General features: G+C 38.6%; 1 protein-coding gene across 1 annotated transcript in view; it reads left to right on the top strand.

Annotated features, from left to right (window-relative positions):
• The first annotated feature begins 24 nt into the window (after window positions 1–24).
• The window catches only part of LOC112615319 (UDP-glucuronosyltransferase 1-8-like), a 21585-nt gene continuing 1396 nt past the window's right edge, over window positions 25–20213 (top strand). The window contains 5 exon segments of the mRNA XM_025371868.1: window positions 25–196; window positions 199–269; window positions 271–879; window positions 13150–13264; window positions 19859–19965. Coding sequence (XP_025227653.1) covers window positions 25–196; window positions 199–269; window positions 271–879; window positions 13150–13264; window positions 19859–19965 — 1074 coding nt within the window.

Raw genomic sequence — 20213 nt, 5'->3', positions numbered from 1 at the left:
GCTGGCTCGGGCTGCAGTTCTCTGATGGCTCACACACGGTGCACCAGCCCCGTTCCTTTATGTGTGTGTCTACTGCTGACCTGTGGCTTTGCTGAGGCAGGGAAGCTGCTGGTAGTGCCCATGGATGGGAGCCACTGGTTCACCATGCAGTCGGTGGTGGAGAAACTTATCCTCAAGGGGCATGAGGTGGTGGTAGTCATGCCAGAGGTGAGTTGGCAACTGGGAAGATCACTGAATTGCACAGTGAAGACTTATTCAACCTCATACACTCTGGAGGATCTGGACCGGGAGTTCATGGCTTTTGCCCAGGCTCACTGGAAAGCACAAATACAAAGTATATTTTCTCTGGTAATGAGTTCATCCACTGGTTTTTTTGATTTACTTTTTTCACATTGCAGGAGTTTGTTTAATGACCAAAAATTGGTAGAATACTTAAAGGAGAGTTCTTTTGATGCGGTGTTTCTGGATCCTTTTGATGCCTGTGGCTTAATTGTTGCCAAATATTTCTCCCTCCCCTCTGTGGTCTTTGCCAGGGGAATAGCTTGCCACTATCTTGAAGAAGGTGCACAGTGCCCTGCTCCTCTTTCCTATGTCCCCAGAATTCTCTTAGGGTTCTCAGATGCCATGACTTTCAAGAAGAGAGTATGGAACCATGTCATGCATTTGGAGGAACATTTATTTTGCAAGTATTTTTTCAAAAATGCCCTAGAAATAGCCTCTGAAATTCTCCAAACACCTGTCACGGAATATGATCTCTACAGCCACACATCAATTTGGTTGTTGCGAACGGACTTTGTTTTGGACTATCCCAAACCCGTGATGCCCAACATGATCTTCATTGGTGGTATCAACTGCCATCAGGGAAAGCCAGTGCCTATGGTAAGTCATCTCTCCTTTAGCACATTAAGAATAATCTGGCTTTGTAAATTAAAAAAAGATTCCTTACTGAACTGTGATTTGACATTTTGGTTTGTTGCATTTCAAATTTCTTTCCAGTTTAACAAATTATTTTGTGCCAATTCATGTACTTGTCAGTTATCAAATTTTATAAAACTGCCCTTCTTGGCCGGGCGCGGTGGCTCAAGCCTGTAATCTCAGCACTTTGGGAGGCCGAGATGGGCGGATCACGAGGTCAGGAGATCGAGACCATCCTGGCTAACCCCGTGAAACCCCGTCTCTACTAAAAAATACAAAAAACTAGCCAGGAGAGGTGGCGGGCGCCTGTAGTCCCAGCTACTCGGGAGGCTGAGGCAGGAGAATGGTGTAAACTCGGGAGGCGGAGCTTACAGTGAGCTGAGATCCGGCCACTGCACTCCAGCCTGGGCGACAGAGTGAGACTCTGTCTCAAAAAAAAAAAAAAAAAACTGCCCTTCTTGAAAGTGTGTATATATAATTTAAAAATTATACATCATATTCAGCCTACATTTTTGAGTACTGTGTTTAGAAAAGTACCAACAACCGCAGTAAGAAATGGAACTTCCCTTTTTTGCAAATTCTATGTGACCCCTGAGAGCAAATGCTCTTAGCAGTTTTGCATACATTCTTTTCATTAAAAAAGTGTTTTAGTTGTGTATATATAATTTAAAAATTATAGGTCCTATTCAGCCTACGTTTTTGAGTACCGTGTTTAGAAAAGCACCAAAAACCACAGTAAGAAATGAAACTTCCCTTTATTGCTAATTTTTGTGACCCCTAGAGGAAATGCTCGTAGCAGTTTTGTGTACATTCTTTTCATTAAAAAAAAAAAGCATTTTAGTTATACGGAATATCTAATGTAAATTCTCATACCTATTTTGTTAAAATAAAATCTTGTATTAGGTTAGACATATATTTCTTTACCTTGCATTTTTCATTTGCCAATAAATAATAGATTCCTTTATAGACAAATACAGACAGATTTGACGAGTTCGTTTAATAGTCTTTACTTTGGATGCTATGTAGTTTTTTTTAACCAATTAGTATTGATATATCTTTAGGCATTTTCCATTTTTTGCTTTTATGAATAAGGCCATGTAAACACTCTTTAATAATTTCCTTATGTGAATATTTTTCTATATTCTTGCTTTTATCTTAGTAGACTAGAGTCTTACATGTAGGGTTATAGGGTTTTCCTGAGTTGAGAAGGATTGGCATCTTTTTACTATTAAGTCATCCTGTTCAGGAATATGTAAGTCTCACTATTTATTCAGATCTTGTTTTATATACATAAATAAAATTTTTCACTATATAAGCATTTTATGTTTGTTATTAACATTTATTCCTTGGCATTTTATTATTTTTGAAACTATTTTTTTACAGGGCAAATTTTCCATTTCTACATTTAACTGACTATTGGGGTTTTTGCACATGTATCTTGTATCCAGCAACATTACTAACTTTTTTTATTATTTTTTAGTATGCATTAGATGTACAATATACCCTACCATCTGCAAGTAATTCCCTTCTCTGATATTTGTACTGCTTCTTTTGCTTTGCTGGAGCATATACTTCCAAAACATTACTGAGTAATATTGTTAGAGTAGCCAGTTTAAATAGGAATTCGGTCACTTTTGACTGAAAAATCCTTGAAAAATACCAGAATAAGATTCTGGCAAATGCACAGTTGCTAAATCCAGATGAATCACTTGGTGTCTCATCTCATTATATTATTTTATTAGGGATGGAGTATACATTTTTGTCTATTGCTGTGGCTGCTTACAATGTTCAGTAGACTTCGTAACACAGTCATATCTGTCATTGGCAGATGTTTGGTAAAAGAGTGACCTTTCAGCCTACTCATGGGAAAGTGAAATAATGCTCTTTCTAAAAAGCAGGAAGACTACAGTTGTAGGCCTTTCAAAATTAGGCATGACTTTCAGTTCTTGGCCAGACCGGGCGAGGAGATGCAAGTTGAAGGACTCTTAAGAGGTTGGACTTATCAAAGCACTTTTCTCCTCTGTATCCTCCATTAATTACGGTACCAAGCACCATCCATGTGTTGCCTACACACCACATCTGTGGCTGAGGGTGAGGCTCTGCCACTTCCTGAACCCACACTGAGTTCATTATGGCTCACAGGGTCACCCAGAGGACTTTAGAGATATAAAACCCTATATATGATTTTATATCACCTATGATAGGGAGATATACATAAAAAATGAAACATTAAACTCTATATGGTTTCATTTATTTTGATTATAAATCTTTTATGAGATAAGAAATAAATGTGTTTATATATCTATTAAAGAATATACATGTATGAAAGTTTTTATAGTTGCAGAGGGTTATGTATATTAATGTATATATTTATGATTATATCCGTAAATCCAGCAGAATTCTCACAGAGGAATTGAGATCTGAAAGAGGGCTTTCTGTCAAGAGCCTTGGATGTGGCCCAACCACAAAAGTAAAAGTCGACTGTCGTTGAAAGAAGGATGGACACTGCATATTGCTCCTTCCTTGTTTCAGAGGCCAGGATGTGTCTGGGAAAAGCATGCAGTTGGTTACATCTTGTTGGGAAACAGGATTCGAGTCTGAGTCTCATCTGTCTGATGAGAAGGGAGCATTACTTAATGATAGAGTACGTGTTTGCACATGTACGTGTTTGTGTATATGCAGGTGTGTTTGTGTGCGGTGTCCCAGACCCTGCACAGGGGATTTTCTTGAAGGTCTCCTGTAACAAAATCTCCTTGAGCCTATCCGGGAGAATTACATCCAGGGATGTAATTAAATACTTTAACAAGGATGGCAGATGACCCCATCTCGAACGTCAGGGATCAAATTTCAACATGAGATTTGGAGGGGACAAACTTTTAAACTATATAATTTGGTATGGTTGTTCTTTTACATTTCAGCGTTCTAGTGTGTGTGTTGATTAATGATGTGTAAACAATTCAGCAGAACATTGAAATAGTTTTAATGAGAAAAAGAGGAAGTCACTCCTAGTCTCTTTGAATTTTTGGTTAGTTCCAACAGAATTGATGACTGGTTTTAGGTGAAAAGAATTCAGGCTCCGTCTATACCATCCATGGTAGGTTCAGCTCTGCAGACCTGGGGATGGGATATGGTTACAGAGCAAGAAAAGATCTGTGCTTCCCCCATTGCTCTAAGTTTCTGGCTCCAGTTCAAGATCCAAATTCAAAGTTAGCTTTTGGTGGACAAGACTAAGGCCTCCCACTAAAATTGTTTACTTCAAGTTTTTATTTTCAAAGTGTTTAACACACACAAAAGAGAGACTTAGTGTCATGACCACCTGTATATCAATCTTAGGTTAAATAATTTTCACTATTTTGCTGAACTGATTCATCTATCCCTTTTTTCCTGTCTTTAAAGAAAACTTTTTTAAAAGAGAAATTTGTGTCAATCTTTTTTATTATACTTTAAGTTCTAGGGCACATGTGCACAATGTGCAGGTTTGTTACATAGGTATACATGTGCCATGTTGGTTTGCTGCACCCATCAACTCGTCATTTCCATTAGGTATTTCTCCTAATGCTATCCCTTCCCCAGCCCCCCACCCCCTGACAGGCCCTGGTGTGTGATGTTCCCTGTGTCCATGTGTTCTTATTGTTCAATTCCTACTTATGAGTGAGAATATACGCTGTTTGGTTTTCTGTCCTTGTGATAGTTTGCTGAGAATGATAGTTTCCAGCTTCATCCATGTCCCTGCAAAGGACATGAACTCATCCTTTTTTATGGCTGCATAGTATTCCATGGTGTGTATGTGCCACATCTTCTTTATCCAGTCTATCATTGATGGACATTTGGGTTGGTTCCAAGTCTTTGCTATTGTGAATAGTGCTGCAATAAACGTATGTGTGCATGTGTCTTTATAGTACCATGATTTATAATCCTTTGGGTATATACCCAGTAATGAGATCGCTGGGTCAAATGGTATTTCTAGTTCTAGATCCTTGAGGAATTGCCACACTGTCTTCCACAATGGTTGAACTAATTTACACTCCCACCAACGGAGTAAAAGCGTTCCTATTTCTCCACATCCCCTCCAGCATCTGTTGTTTCCTGACTTTTTAATGATCGCCATTCTAACTGGCATGAGATGGTATCTCATTGTGGTTTTGATTTGCATTTCTGTGATGACCAGTGATGATGAACATTTTTTCATATGTCTGTTTGCTGCATAAATGTCTTCTTTTGAGAAGTGTCTGTTCATATCCTTTGCCCACTTTTGAATGGGTTGTTTTTTTTCTTGTAAATTTGTTTGACTTCTTTGTAGATTCTGGCTATTAGCCCTTTGCCAGGTGGATTGATTGCAAAAATGTTCTCCCATTGTGTAGGTTGCCTGTTCAGTCTGATGATAGTTTCTTTTGCTGTGCAGAAGCTCTTTGGTTTAATTAGATCACATTTGTCAATTTTGGCTTTTGTTGCCATTGCTTTTGGTGTTTTAGTCATGAGGTCTTTGCCCATGCCTATGTCCTGAATGGTATTGCCTAGGTTTTCTTCAAGGGTTTTTATGGTTTTAGGTCTTACATTTAAGTCTTTAATCCATCTTGAGTTAATTTTTCTATAAGTTGTAAGGAAGGGATCCAGTTTCAGCTTTCTACATATGGCTAGCCAGTTTTCCCAACACCATTTATTAAATAGGGAATCTTTCCCCCTTTTCTTGTTTTTGTCAGGTTTGTCAAAGATCAGAAGGTTGGGGATGTGTGGTGTTATTCCTGAGGCCTCCATTCTGTTCCATTGGTCTATATATCTGTTTGGGCACCAGTACCATGCTGCTTTGGTTACTGTAGCCTTGTAGTATAGTTTGAAGTCAGGTAGCGTGATGCCTCCAGCTTTGTTCTTGTTGCTTAGGATTGTCTTGGCTATGCAGGCTCTTTTTTAGTTCCATATGAAATTTAAAGTAGTCTTTTCTAATTCTATGAAGAAAGTCAATGGTAGCTTCATGGGATAGCATTGAATCTATAAATTACCTTGGGCAGTATGGCCATTTTTACGATATTGATTCTTCATATCCATGAGCCGGAATGTTCTTCCATTTGTTTGTGTCCTCTTATTTTGTTGAGCAGTGGTTTGTAGTTCTCCTTGAAGAGGTCTTCACACCCGTTGTAAGTTGTATTCCTAGGTATTTTATTCTCTTTGTTGGAATTGTGAATGCCATCTTGCTAGACATTACCTTTCAACCCCCAGTTTGTGTCATTTTAAAAAGAAATTCTTGGCATGTCATTCCATCACTGAATACTTAATTAAATACGAAAAATAAGAAACATTTGTTACATAGCCACAATATCATTATCATATCTAAGGCAATAAAAATTCTTTAATATTATCTCATTTCCAGTCCATAATTAAATTTCCCCCATTTTCTGGAACAACATCTTTCCATATAGATCAATGGAATAGAATGGAGAATTCAGAAATAAACCCATATATTCTTGGCCAATTGACAAGGTGTCAAATTTTGACACGTGTGTCAAGATCATTCAAATGGGACAGAATAGTCTCTTCAACGGAAGACCCACCCTGGGGTCCTTCAGGTCCAGCATCAGACTCCAGACCATTTGCGGAGATCATCCAGCCGTCTCCCACCATGCCTCTGATGAATCCTTCACCATGTGCATCCACATGGGTCCCGCAAATATTTTCTCACAGTCTATTGAGTGACTTTCCTTACAAATACTTCATTGTAGAATAAATAGAGGTTTATAGCAAGGTTGCAACAAATAGTTTAGAGAATTCTTATCTATCCTGTGTCCAGTTTCCCCATTGTTATATCTTATGTTTCTATGGCACATCCATCGCAACTCATTCGCCAATATTGACACGTTATGATGAGCTAAAGTCTGTTTCCTTCAGATTTCATTGATTTTTACTTAATATCACTGTTCTTTTATGGGATCCCATTGATACCACCTGAAATGTAGTCATCATGTCTCCTTAGTCTCTTCCAGCCTGTGACGGTTTCTCAGACTTCCCCTGTTTTTGGTGACTTGGGCAGTTTTGAGCAGTCCTGGTCAGGTGTCCTGTAGAATGTTCCTCAGTGTGTGTTTGACATTTTTATCATGGTTAAACTGGGGTTATAGGTTTTTGGTAGGAAGACACAGAGGTCTTTTCTTGTTTTCTTGCGTGTAGAAAAGAGTGGCCTGTTCTCCAATGCATTGCTTGTACCTTTGTAAAAACTTGGCTCTTCATACATCTGTGCATGTATTTCTAGACTTTGTGTTCTGCTCCACTGAAATATTTGTGAAATATTTGATTACTGTAGCTTTGTGATAATCTTGAAATGAGGTAGTGTTACCAATTTTTTTCAAATTGTTTTTGCTATTGTAGGTCTGCTACATGACCGTATGGATTTTAGAATAAGTTTTTTAGTTTGGTGTGATTGGGACTGTATTGAATTTATAGATCAACTGGGGAGAAACAACATCTTATCAATTTTGAGTTTTCCAATTCATTAACATATCTATTTAAGTCCCTCATCAGTGTTCTGTAATTTTCAGTGTACAGTCTTTCACATTTTTTGTCAGATATATTCCTAAGTGTTTCATGTTTTTGATGCTATTTAAGTGATATTTTTATTCCAATTTTTAATTGTTCATTGCTAGTATAGTTGACCCCTGAACAATATGGGAATGAAGCAGACCAACCCGCTGAAGCAAAAAATCCACACAGATCTTTTGATTCTCCAAAAACATAACTACTAACAGCCAACTATTTACCAAAAGCCTTACCAGTAGCATAAACAGTCAATTAACACATATTTTGAATGTCGTTAGTATTATATCTTATATTATTACAATAAAGAAAGCTAGAGAAAAGAAAATGTTATTTAAAAACATAACATATGAAAAAATGCCCAGTATCACTAATCATCAGAGAAATGAAAGTCAAAACCACAATGAGATATCATCTCACACCAGTTAGAATGGCTATTATTAAAAAGTCAAGAAACAATAGATGCTTGCGAAGCTGCTGAGAAAGGGGACCAGTTGTACACCGTTGGTGGTGGGAATGCAAATTAGTTCATCCCCTGTGGGAAGTAGTTTGGAGATTTCGCAAAGAAGTCAATAGACACCACCAGTAAAATAGAAGTTTTATATATATATAAAATCATTTTACCAAGAAACACATGCACTGGTATGTTCATTGCATCTCTATTCAGAATAGAAAAGACATGAAATCAACCTAGGTGCTCGTCAACAGTGGCTTAGATGAAGAAAACGTGGAACATATACACCATGGAATATGCAGTCATAAAAAAAGAATGAAATCATGTTCTTTGTAACAACATGGATGCAGCTGGAGGTCATTATCCTAAGGAAATATACACAGACACAGAACACCAAATACCATGTGTTCTCACTTAGAAGTGGGAGCCAAACAGTGGGTACTCATGGGCATAAAGATGGCAACAATAGACACTGTGGACTCTAAAGGGGAGAGGAAGGGGTGCAGGAGTTGAAAAACTATTGGGTACTATGCTCAGTACTTGGGTGATGGGAGCAATCATGCCCCAAACGTCAGCATCATGCAATATACTCAGGTAACCTGCGTATGTACTCTTGAATCTAAAATAAAAGTTGAATATGTATAAGCGGAAGTGAATCATCAAAAAGGTCTCCGTCTTCATCATCTTCCATTGAGTGGGCTGTGGAGGAGGAGGAGGAGGAGGAGGAGTAGATGTTGGTCTTGCTGTCTCAGGGTGGCAGAAGCAGAAGAGGTAGAGGAGGTGGAAGGGGAGTCAGGTGAGGCAGGTGCACTTGGTGTAACTTTATGGAAATACATCGTAATTGCTGTCTATTTTTTTCTCTTTGATTTATTTAAAAATGCTTTTATACAGTACTAATCCTTCTTCCCCACTTGCTTTGGTTTCAGTGCCCATATCATAGAAAGGTTCATGTTGTAATAGAAGTCAATAGCAGTCTTAAATAATTGGAAGCCTTTCTATGAGGCTTATATTGTGTAAAGCCATTTTTTTTTTTTCTGGCACTGCTGCTTCTACATCTTCTTTCTCATCAAGTACTGATTGGAAAGCACTCATCTCCATCAGGTCCTCTATTAATTCCTCTAGTGTAGTGTCTATTGACTCTTGAATTTCTCCAAGATTCATATTTTGAAACACCTTATCCCCCACCTTTTGTTGCTGAATACACAATCCCTTTCATGACTTCCTTGATTGGCTCTGTCATAAATCCTGTGAAGTCATGTGCAACATCTGGACACAGTTTTCTCCAGAAGAAATGTATTGTTTGGGGCTTGGTGGCTTTCACAGCTCTTTCTGTAACAACAATGGCATCTTCAGTGGTGTAATCCTTCTGGACTTTCATGACATTCTCTATCCAGATTCTCTTCCATAGTATTGACAATCTTTTCCATAAAAAAGTGTGTGTAATGAGTTCTAAAGTTCCTTATGACCCCTGATTGAGAAACTGAATTAGAGATGTTGGGTTTGGAAGCAGGTAGACCACTTTGACACCTTCCATGTTGAACTCATGGGTTCTGGGTGACTAGGGGCATTGTCCAATATCAAAAGAACTTTAAAAGACAGTCCCTTACTGGCAATACATTTTCTGCCTTCAGGGACAAAGCATTGATGGAACCAATCCAGAAAAAGTGTTCTTGTTGTGTAGGCCTTCTTGTTGTACCACCAAAAATCTGTCAGTGGGTGTCGATCTTGTCCCCTCAAGGCTTAAGGTTGGGCAGTTCTACACATGAAGTCAGTCCTGAGTGTAAACTTGACTGTGTTTACATAAAACAGTAGAGTTAGCCTGTCCCTTTCTGCCTTGCATTCTGGTGCTTGGTTTACTTCCTCGCTAATAAATGTCTTTTGTGTCATCTTGTTTTTGTTTTTGTTTTTTCCACAATAGGGCACTGTCATCTGCATTAAAAATCTGTTCAGGCAGATATCCTTCCTCCTCAATAATTTTCTTCGTGGCGTCTGGGAACTCATTTGTCTCCTTTTGCTTGGCAGAAGCTGCTTCTGTTATCTTGACAAAAAACTAGCAAACCATCCTTTGCCGCCATTAAATTCTCCAGTTTTGGATTCTTCACCTCTTTTTTGCTTTAAGTTGTCATATAATGACTTTGCTTTTCTCAAATCACAATGGCATTATAAATAAGCCTTTCTTATAGCAATGCTACACTCACATTAAAGCTGCATTTTCAATATGAGACAAAAGGTATTTCAGAAAGAAATGCAAGGTTTGGCTCCTGCTGGCATTGCTGCAGCAATGTCTTCATGAATCTCCCTCCCTCCCTGCCTCCCTCCCTCCCTTCCTTCTTTCTTTCTTTTTTTTCCAATGGTCCTTATCTAGCTTCATTTATTTTGAAATGGCAGGCAATCACCATGGTAGAGCTCAGTCTATGGTACCAATCAAGCAATTTGACTTTTTTGGTAATTCTTTGCTTCTTGGGAGTAATTCCAGTATCATTAGTGGTGCTCTGTAGTCCCATGATGGTATTCAAGGTTTATAATATTGCACTAAACACGATGAAAAATACAGTAGAGCCATGAGAGATCACTTTTACTCTGACATGCAATTTATTGGAGAGATGAAATGCTCAGAGAGTATAAGTGTTATATCACATGCATTTAACCCACACTTCAGCTCACTGGAAGAGCAACAGGAGGTAGCTACAAAATTATTACAGTAGTGTAGTATATACTATAGGTAATTTTGTGCAGTTAAGATTTAATGCTGCATCTATACATTTGTTTGTATTTCTTTCCAGTGCTAATGATGCAGTGTACAGTCTGGAAGTGTTTGTGTGTGTTTTAATAATTTTTTATAGATTTGTGCATATTTTAAAGTAATAATAAAATAGAGTAGTACCTACACATGCTTTATGCATTAATGGCATACCTACCTTTAAAAAAATTTTAGATATTTCTAGTTTATGTGGTTTATATGTATGTTTTTTCAAACTGTTGGAAGTTTCTTTGCAATATATTTATCTATAAAAATCTGTTTTTTTAGATTATAAAATAAAGTAAATAAAAATCTGTTTATTTTTCTATAAAAGAAGTTTGCAATATATTTATCTATAAAAATCTGCATATAAGTGGATCCACACAGCTCAAAACCCTACTGTTCCCTGTCAACTGTATATAGAAATAAGATTAATTTTTAAGTATTGTATCTTGCAACCATGCTAAACTTATGTATTTGTTCTAGGAGATTTTTGTAGAGTTTGTTATTATTCCTACATACATAAACATGTTGTCTGTGAATGAGACCTTTTTATTTTTTTCTTTACAATCTAAATACTCTTTCCTTCTTTTTCTTCCTTGACTGCACTGGCTGGAACCTGAAGAACAATGTTGAGTAGAAGTGGGGAGGGCCCCCGTCCTCGGCGTGTGTTTGACTTGAGGAGTGGAGCATTCAGTCTTTCACCATTAAGGATGATGTTAGCTGTGGGTTCCTCCAAGATGCCCTTCATTAGTTTAAGATACTCCTCTTTTTTTTTTCTGAGTTTGTTGAGAATTTTTTATCATAAGTGGATTTTGGATTTTTGTCAAACACTTTTTCCATACTTATTGAGATAATTATATGCTTATCCTTTTTTAGTTTATTTATGTGGTATGTTACTTTAATTGATTTATAAAATTATTTATTTTATCATTAATTATGGTGAAATACACATAGCATAAAATGAATCATCTTCATCACTTTAGGTACACAGTTCAGTATTGAGTACATTCACATTGCTGTACAACCAATACCACCATTCATCTCCAGAACTCTCTTCATCTTCCCAAACTGAAACTTTGGACCCATTAAAATATAATTCTCCATTCTCCCCTCCTCTCAGCCCTTGCCAACCATCATTTCACTCTTTTATTCTACGAATTTGACTATTTTAGATACTTCATATAAGTAGAATCATACAGCATTTGTCATTTTGTGATTAGCTTAGTTCACTCTGCACAATATCCTTAAGGTTCATTCATGTTAGCATATGTCAGAATTTTCTTCCTTTCTAAGGCTGAATAATATTTCATTCTGTATACCTACACCACATTTTTGCTGGGGTTGTTTCCACTTTTTGGCTGTTGTGAGTTATGCTGCTATGAACATGGTGGCACAACCTCAATTAATTTTCTAATGTCAAACCAGCCTTGCATTCCTCAGATAAACCCCACTTGGTTATGGTGTATAATCTTTTTGTGTAGTACCTATTTTAAAATATTACAGAAGTTGACTTGCCAATATTTTGTTTAAAATTTTTGCATCTAAGCTCATGAGGGTCTGTAATTTTCCTATCTTATAATGTCTATCTGGTTTTGGTACTGTGATAATGCTGGTCTCATCAAATGAATTAGGAAATCCCGTAGGCTTCAGTTTTTGGAACCAGTTTGTGAATAATTGGTATTATTTATTCTTCAATGTTTGCCAGATTCATCAGTGATATCATCTGAGCTTTGTTTTGTGAGGGAAGGTGTGAATTACAAATCTAAATTAAATTTAAAATATACAGGTATGGCAGGGTGCGGTGGCTCAAGCCTGTAATCCCAGCACTTTGGGAGGCCGAGACGGGCAGATCACAAGGTCAGGAGATCAAGACCCTCCTGGCTAACATGGTGAAACCCCGTCTCTACTAAAAAATACAAAAAACTATCTGGGCGAGGTGGCGGGCGTCTGTAGTCCCAGCTACTCGGGAGGCTGAGGCAGGAGAATGGTGTAAACCCAGGAGGCAGTGCTTGCAGTGAACTGAGATCTGGCCACTGCACTCCAGCCTGGGCAACAGAGTGAGACTCCATCTCAAAAAAAAGAAAAAAAAAGAAAAGAAAAGATGCAGGTTACTTCTGTTGGGGTTATGCATTTATTCTTGTGAAATGTCTAGCAGTTTGTGTCTTTAACAAAATGTGTCCATTCCATCTAAGTTGCAGACTTTTTTTGGCATAAACTTGTTCATGATATTCTCTTAACATTTTAATATCTGTAGAATCTATGGTGATACCACCTCTCTCGTTCCTGATATTGATAATTTATTTCTTCTCTCATTTTTGTTAGATCAAGGTGGCTAGAGCTTTACTAAATTAATTGATCTCAGCAAACCAGCTTTGGCTTCATTAATTTTCTCAACAAACCAGCTTTGGTTTCATTAATTTTGTCTATGTTTTGAATATATTTTCCATTTCATTGATTTCTGCTCGGAAGTAAGCCTCCAGGGAAGGTAGTTCACTCACCGTCATGTTTGTTTTTCAAGGACAGTCATCTGCAAGTGCCCCAGACACCAAAAGAAAAGGAGACTAAGCAAATGTCTAGTAACAAGGTGTCCCGAAAGGAGCCATCTTGTGCTCGCACAAGGATTATACCACGAGGTTGTCTGCAGAATCTCTCACTAAATGTTCTTTAAGGTGTTACCTGACACACACTGCTTAGCTCGTCCATGAAGGTATCAAGAAAACCTGCAGAATATAATTCTGTCCAATGCAACAAATATTTCGGTTGATTTTCTTTGTGCAAGGCTGTATTTGTTTGCTTGGATTGCTATAAAGGATAGCTGAGGCTGGGTAATTTATAAAGAAAAGAGCTTTAATTGGTTCACAGTTTTGCAGTCTTTACATGAAACATGGTGCTAGCATCTGCTTCAGGTGAGGCCTCAGGAAGCTTACAATCATGACAGAAGGTGATGGGGAGCTGGCATGTCACATAGCAAGAGCAAGAGCAAGAGAGAAATGGGGGAGATGGCACGTACTTTTCTTTTTAATTTTAATTTTTATTTCTGGGGTACACGTGGAAGATTTTCAGGTTTGTTACATAGGTAAACATGTGCCATGGTGGTGCATACTTTTTTTTTTTTCCTGCTGTAAAACTCTTTTTTTTTTTTTAAAAAAAAATACTGTAAGGTCTGGGATACATGTGCAGAATGTGTAGGTTTGTTACACAGGTATACACATGCCATGGTGGTTTGCCGCACCCATCAACCCGTCATCTACATTAGGTATTTCTCCTAATGCTGTCCGTCCCCTAGGCCCTCACCCTGCAACAGGCCCCAGTGTGTGATTGTGTGATGTTCCCCTCTCTGCATCCATGTGTTCTCATTGTCCAACTCCCACTGTGCATGAGAACATGCAGTGTTTGGTTCTCTGCTCTTGTGTTAGTTTGCTGAGAATGATAGTTTCCAACTTCATCCATGTCCCGGCAAAGGACATGAACTCATCCTTTTTTATGGCTGCATAGTATTCCATGGTGTATATGTGCCACATTTTCTTTATCCACTCTATCATTGATGGTCATTTGCATTGGTTCCAAGTCTTTGCTATTGTGAATAGTGCTGCAATAAAATACATGTGCATGTGCTTTGTAGTAGAATGATTTATAATCCTTTGGGTATATACCCAGTAATGGGATTGCTGGATCAAATGGTATCTCTGGTTCTAGATCCTTGAGGAATCGCCACACTGTCTTCCACAATGGTTGAACTCCCACCGACAGTGTAAAAACGTTCCTATTTCTCCACATCCTCTCCAGCATCTGTTCTTTCCTGAGTTTTAATGATCGCCATTCTAACTGGCATGAGATGGTATCTCATTGTCGTTTTGATTTGCATTTCTCTAATGACCAGTGATGATGAGCTGTTTTGATATGTTTGTTGGTTGTATAAATGTCTTCTTTTGTGAAGTGTCTGTTCATATCCTTCACCCACTTTTTGATGGGGTTGTTTTTTTCTTGTAAATTTAAGTTCCTTGCAAATTCTAGATATTAGCCCTTTGTCAGATGGATAGATTGCAAAATTTTTCTCCCATTGTGTAGGTTGCCTGTTCAGTCTGATAATAGTTTCTTTTGCTGTGCAGAAGCTCTTTCGTTTAATTAGATCCCATTTCTTAATTTTGGCTTTTGTTGCCATTGCTTTTGATGTTTTAGTTATGAAGTCTTTGCCCATGCCTACGTCCTGAATGGTATTGCCTAGGTTTTTTTCTAGAGTTTTCATGGTTTTAGGTCTTACGTTTAAGTCTTTAATCCATCTTGAGTTAATTTTTGTGTAAGGTGTAAGGAAGGGGTCCAGATTCAGTTTTCTGCATATCGCTAACCAGTTTTCCCAACACCATTTATTAAATAGGGAATCCTTTCCCCATTGCTTGTTTTTGTCAGGTGTGTCAAAGATCAGATGGTTGTAGATGTGTGGTATAATTTCTGAGGCCTCTGTTCTGTTCCATTGATCTATATATCTGTTTGGGTACCAGTACCATGCGGTTTTGGTTACTGTAGACTTGTAGTATAGTTTGAAGTCAGGCAGCGTGATGCCTCCAGCTTTGTTCTTTTTGCTTAGGATTGTCTTAGCTATGCAGGCTCTTTTTTAGTTCCATATGAAATTTAAAGTAGTTTTTTCTAATTCTGTGAAGAAAGTCAATGGTAGCTTGATGGGGATAGCATTGAATGTATAAATTACCTTGGGCAGTATGGCAATTTTCATGATATTGGGTGTTCCTATCCATGAACATGGAATGTTTTCCCCTTTGTTTGTGTCCTCTCTTGTTTCCTTGAGCAGTGGTTTGTAGTTCTTCTTGAAGAGGTCCTTCCCATCCCTTGTAAGTTGTATTCCTAGGTATTTTAGTCTGTTTGCAGCAATTGTGAATGGAAGTTTACTCATGATTTGGCTCTGTTTTTCTATTACTGCTGTATAGGAATGCTTGTGATTTTTGGGCATTGATTTTGTATCCTGAGACTTTTCTGAAGTTGCTTATCAGCTTAAGGAGATTTTGGACTGAGATGATGGGATTTTCTAAATATACAATCATGTCATCTGCAAACAGAGACAATTTGACTTCCTCTCTTCCTATTTGAATACCCTATATTTCTTTCTCTTGCCTGATTGTCCTGGCCAGAACTTCCAATACTATGTTGAATAGGAGTGGTGAGAGAGGGCATCCTTGTCTTGTGCTGGTTTTCAAAGGGAATGCTTCCAGCTTTTGCCCATTCAGTATGATATTGGCTGTGGGTTTGTTATAAATAGCTCTTATTATTTTGAGATATGTTCCATCAATACCTAGTTTGTTGAGAATTTTTGGCATGAAGTGCTGTTGAATTTTATCGAAGGCTTTTTCTGCATCTAAATTGAGATAATCATGTGGTTTTTGTCATTGGTTCTGTTTATGTGATGGATTACGTTTATTGATTTGTCTATGTTGGACCAGCCTTGCATCCCAGATATGTAGCTGACTTGATCATGGTGGATAAGCTTTTTGATGTACTAGCAGACTCAGTTTGCCAGTACTTTATTGAGGATATTTGCCATCGATGTTCATCAGGGATATTGGCCTGAAATTTTCCTTTTTTGTTGTATCTCTGCCAGGTTTTGGTATCAGGATGATGCTGGCCTCATAAAATGAGTTATGGAAGAGTCCCTCTTTTTCTGTTATTTGGAATAGTTTCCGAAGGAATGGTATCAGGTCCTCTTTGTACCTCTGGTAGAATTCTGCTGTGAATCCACCTGGTCTGGGCTTTTTTCAGTGGATAGGCAATTAATTACTGCCTCAATTTCAAAACCTGTTATTGGTCTATTCAGGGGTTTGACTTCTTCCTGGTTTCGTCTTGGGAGGCTGTATGTGTCCAGGAATTTATCCATTTCTCCTAGAATTTCTAGTTTATTTGTGTAGAGGTGTTTATAGTATTCTCTGATGGTAGTTTGTATTTCTGTGGGGTCGGTGGTGATATCCCCTTTATCATTTTTTATTGTGTCTATTGATTCTTCTCTCTTTTCTTCTTCATTAGTCTGGCTAGTGGTCTATCAATTTTGTTAATCTTTTCAAAAAACCAACTCCTGGATTCGTTGGTTTTTTGAAGGGTTTTTCTGTCTCTATCTCCTTCAGTTCTGCTCTGATCTTAGTTATTTCTTGTCTTCTGCTAGCTTTTGAATTTGTTTGCTCTTGCTTCTCTATTTCTTTTAATTGTGATGTTAGGGTTTTGATGTTAGATCTTTCCTGCTTTCTCCTGTGGGCATTTAGTGCTATAAATTTCCCTCTAAACACAGCTTTAGCTGTGTCCCAGAGATTCTGGTATGTTGTGTCTTTGTTCTCATTGGTTTCAAAGAACTTATTTATTTCTGCCTTAATTTCAATATTTACCCAGTAGTTATTCAGGAGCAGGTTGTTCAGTTTCCATGTAGTTGTGCAGTTTTGAGTAAATTTCTCAATCCTGAGTTCTAATTTGTTTGCACTGTGATCTAAGAGACTGTTTGTTATGATATCCGTTCTTCTGCATTTGCTGAGGAGTGTTTTACTTCCAGTTATGTGGTCAATTTTAGAATAAGTGCAATGTGGTGCTGAGAAGAATGTATATTCTGTTGATTTGGGCTGGAAAGTTCTATAGACGTCTACTAGGTTTGCTTGGTCCAGAGTTGAGTTCAAGTCCTGCTTTTCCGTGTTAATTTTCTGTGTCGTTGATCTGTCTAATATTGACAGTGGGGTGTTAAAGTCTCCCACTATTATTGTATGGGAGCCTAAGTCTCTTTGTGGGTCTCTAAGAACTTGCTTTATGGGTGTTCCTGTATTGGGTGCATATATATTTAGGATGGTTAGCTCTTCTTGTTACATTGATCCCTTTCCTTTACCATTATATAATGCCCTTCTTTGTCTTTTTTTGATCTGTGTTGGTTTAAAGTCTGTTTTATGAGAGACTAGGATTGCAACCCCTGCTTTTTTTGCTTTCCATTTGCTTGGTAAATATTCCTGTATCCCTTTATTTTGAGCCTATGTATGTCTTTGCACGTGAAATGGATTTTCTGAACACAGCACACTGTTGGGTCTTGACTGTTTATCCAATTTGCCAGTCTGTGTCTTTTAATTGGGGCATTTAGCCCATTTACATTTAAGATTAATATTATTATGTGTGAACTTGATCCTATCATTATGATACTAGCTGTTTATTTTGCCTATTAGCTGATGCAGTTTCTTTATAGTGCTGATTGTCTTTATAATTGGGTATGTTTTTGCAGTAGCTGGTACTGGTTTTTCCTTTCCATATTTAGTGCTTCCTTCAGGAGCTCTTGTAAGGCAGGCCTGGTGGTGACAAAATCTCTCAGCATTTGCTTGTCTGTAAAGGATTTTATTTCTCCTTCACTTATGAAGCTTAGTTTGACTGGATATGAAATTCGGGATTGAAAATTCTTTCCTTTAGGAATGTTGAGTATTTGCCCCTACTGTCTTCTGGCTTGTTGGGTTTCTGCAGAGAGATCCACTGTTAGTCTGATAGACTTCCTTTTGTGGATAAGCAGTTCTCTCTGACTGCCCTTAACATTTTTCCTTCATTTCAACCTTGGTGAATCTGATGATTATGTGTCTTGGGGTTGCTTTTCTTGAGGAGTATCTTTATGGTGTTCTCTGTGTTTCCTGAATTTGAATGTTGGCCTCTCTAGCTTGGCTGGGGAAGTTCTCCTGGATAATATCCTGAAGAGGGTTTTTGTCACATTTTTTAAAAATTATACTTTAAGAGTTCTGGGATAGGGCGCGGTGGCTCAAGCCTGTAATCCCAGCACTTTGGGAGGCCGAGACGGGCGGATCACGAGGTCAGGAGATCGAGACCATCCTGGCTAACACGTGAAACCCCATCTCTACTAAAAAATACAAAAAACTAGCCGGGCGAGGTGGCGGGCGCCTGTAGTTCCAGCTACTCGGGAGGCTGAGGCAGGAGAATAGCATGAACCCGGGAGGCAGAGCTTGCAGTGAGCTGAGATCCCGCCACTGCACTCCAGCCTGGGCGACAGAGTGAGACTCCGTCTCAAAAAAAAAAAAAAAAAAAAAAAAAAGAGTTCTGGGATACATGTGCTGTCATATACTGTTAAGCAATCAAATCTCACGAGAAATCACTCACTATTGGAAGGACAGTGCGAAACTATTCATGAGGGATCCATGCCCACGACCCAAACACCTCCCACCATGCTTCACCTCCAACACTGATAGTATATTTGACCATGATATATGGAGGGGACAAACATACTAACTGCATCAAAGGCATAGCATGGCTACTGTGAAAGGAGGGTGAAAACACAAAGATGACATCACCTCGGACCTCCAGGAGTGCTCAGCAGACTGAGGGAGACAAGTACATATTTTCCTGAAGGAGGGCACTGGAGTGATGGCGTGTTTAGAATATGGAAGTAGAGCAGTCACAGAGAGGCAGCGCAGCAGAGTACTCACACAAGGACTGGGCCAGCGACTCCCCACTGCATGTGATGTATCTGAGGGAAGCCATTAAAATAGGCGATGGTCACTTTCCATCAAGTCCTTGGTATGGTCCATGGAGGCAGGGTTGTCAATCTCATTTCAGCATTTCAGAGGCCTCTCAGGGTTTGGATATGGAAGAAGACAACCAGCAATGATTATGTATTGCAGAGACGCAGGTGAGCCCCAGTCTGTTGCCAGTTGGGAGGTCAGTGCTAAGGGCCTTGCTGTCTTTCCTTGGCACATAGGATGCCAATTTCTTTCTGGACAGAGAGTATTTCCTTGGCTAAAGTCAAAATCTAAATTTTGCTTTGGGATAAATTCCAAAAATATTAGCTTTATTCAAATTGACTTTCACTTTATCTTTCTGAATCTTCAAGGTCCAAAAGCATTGCTTAATAATTCTGTTTCTAAAGTCACATTGCAGCTCAGGGCATGCTCTCCCTCCAAGGAAGAGAGCATAATCTACTCTTGTCTCTAAATCATACAAGTAGGTATCTCAGCAAATGATACTCATGTATTAGTGTTCTTATGAGTAAATCATTGGCAGTGAGTGTGATTGTGAAATGATAAATACACGCCCTCTATTGGGGTCAGCTTTTGTGCCTGTACTTCTTCCGCCTACTGTATCATAGCAGCTTAGAATCCCAGCTGCTGGCTCGGGCTGCAGTTCTCTGATGGCTCACACACGGTGCACCAGCCCCGTTCCTTTATGTGTGTGTCTACTGCTGACCTGTGGCTTTGCTGAGGCAGGGAAGCTGCTGGTAGTGCCCATGGATGGGAGCCACTGGTTCACCATGCAGTCGGTGGTGGAGAAACTTATCCTCAAGGGGCATGAGGTGGTGGTAGTCATGCCAGAGGTGAGTTGGCAACTGGGAAGATCACTGAATTGCACAGTGAAGACTTATTCAACCTCATACACTCTGGAGGATCTGGACCGGGAGTTCATGGCTTTTGCCCAGGCTCACTGGAAAGCACAAATACAAAGTATATTTTCTCTGGTAATGAGTTCATCCACTGGTTTTTTTGATTTACTTTTTTCACATTGCAGGAGTTTGTTTAATGACCAAAAATTGGTAGAATACTTAAAGGAGAGTTCTTTTGATGC

Source organism: Theropithecus gelada, chromosome X (genome assembly GCF_003255815.1).
Source record: "Theropithecus gelada isolate Dixy chromosome X, Tgel_1.0, whole genome shotgun sequence".
Taxonomy (NCBI): domain Eukaryota; kingdom Metazoa; phylum Chordata; class Mammalia; order Primates; family Cercopithecidae; genus Theropithecus; species Theropithecus gelada.
Note: the sequence above shows the minus strand (reverse complement) of the source record. Positions and strands in the feature narration are given on the sequence as shown.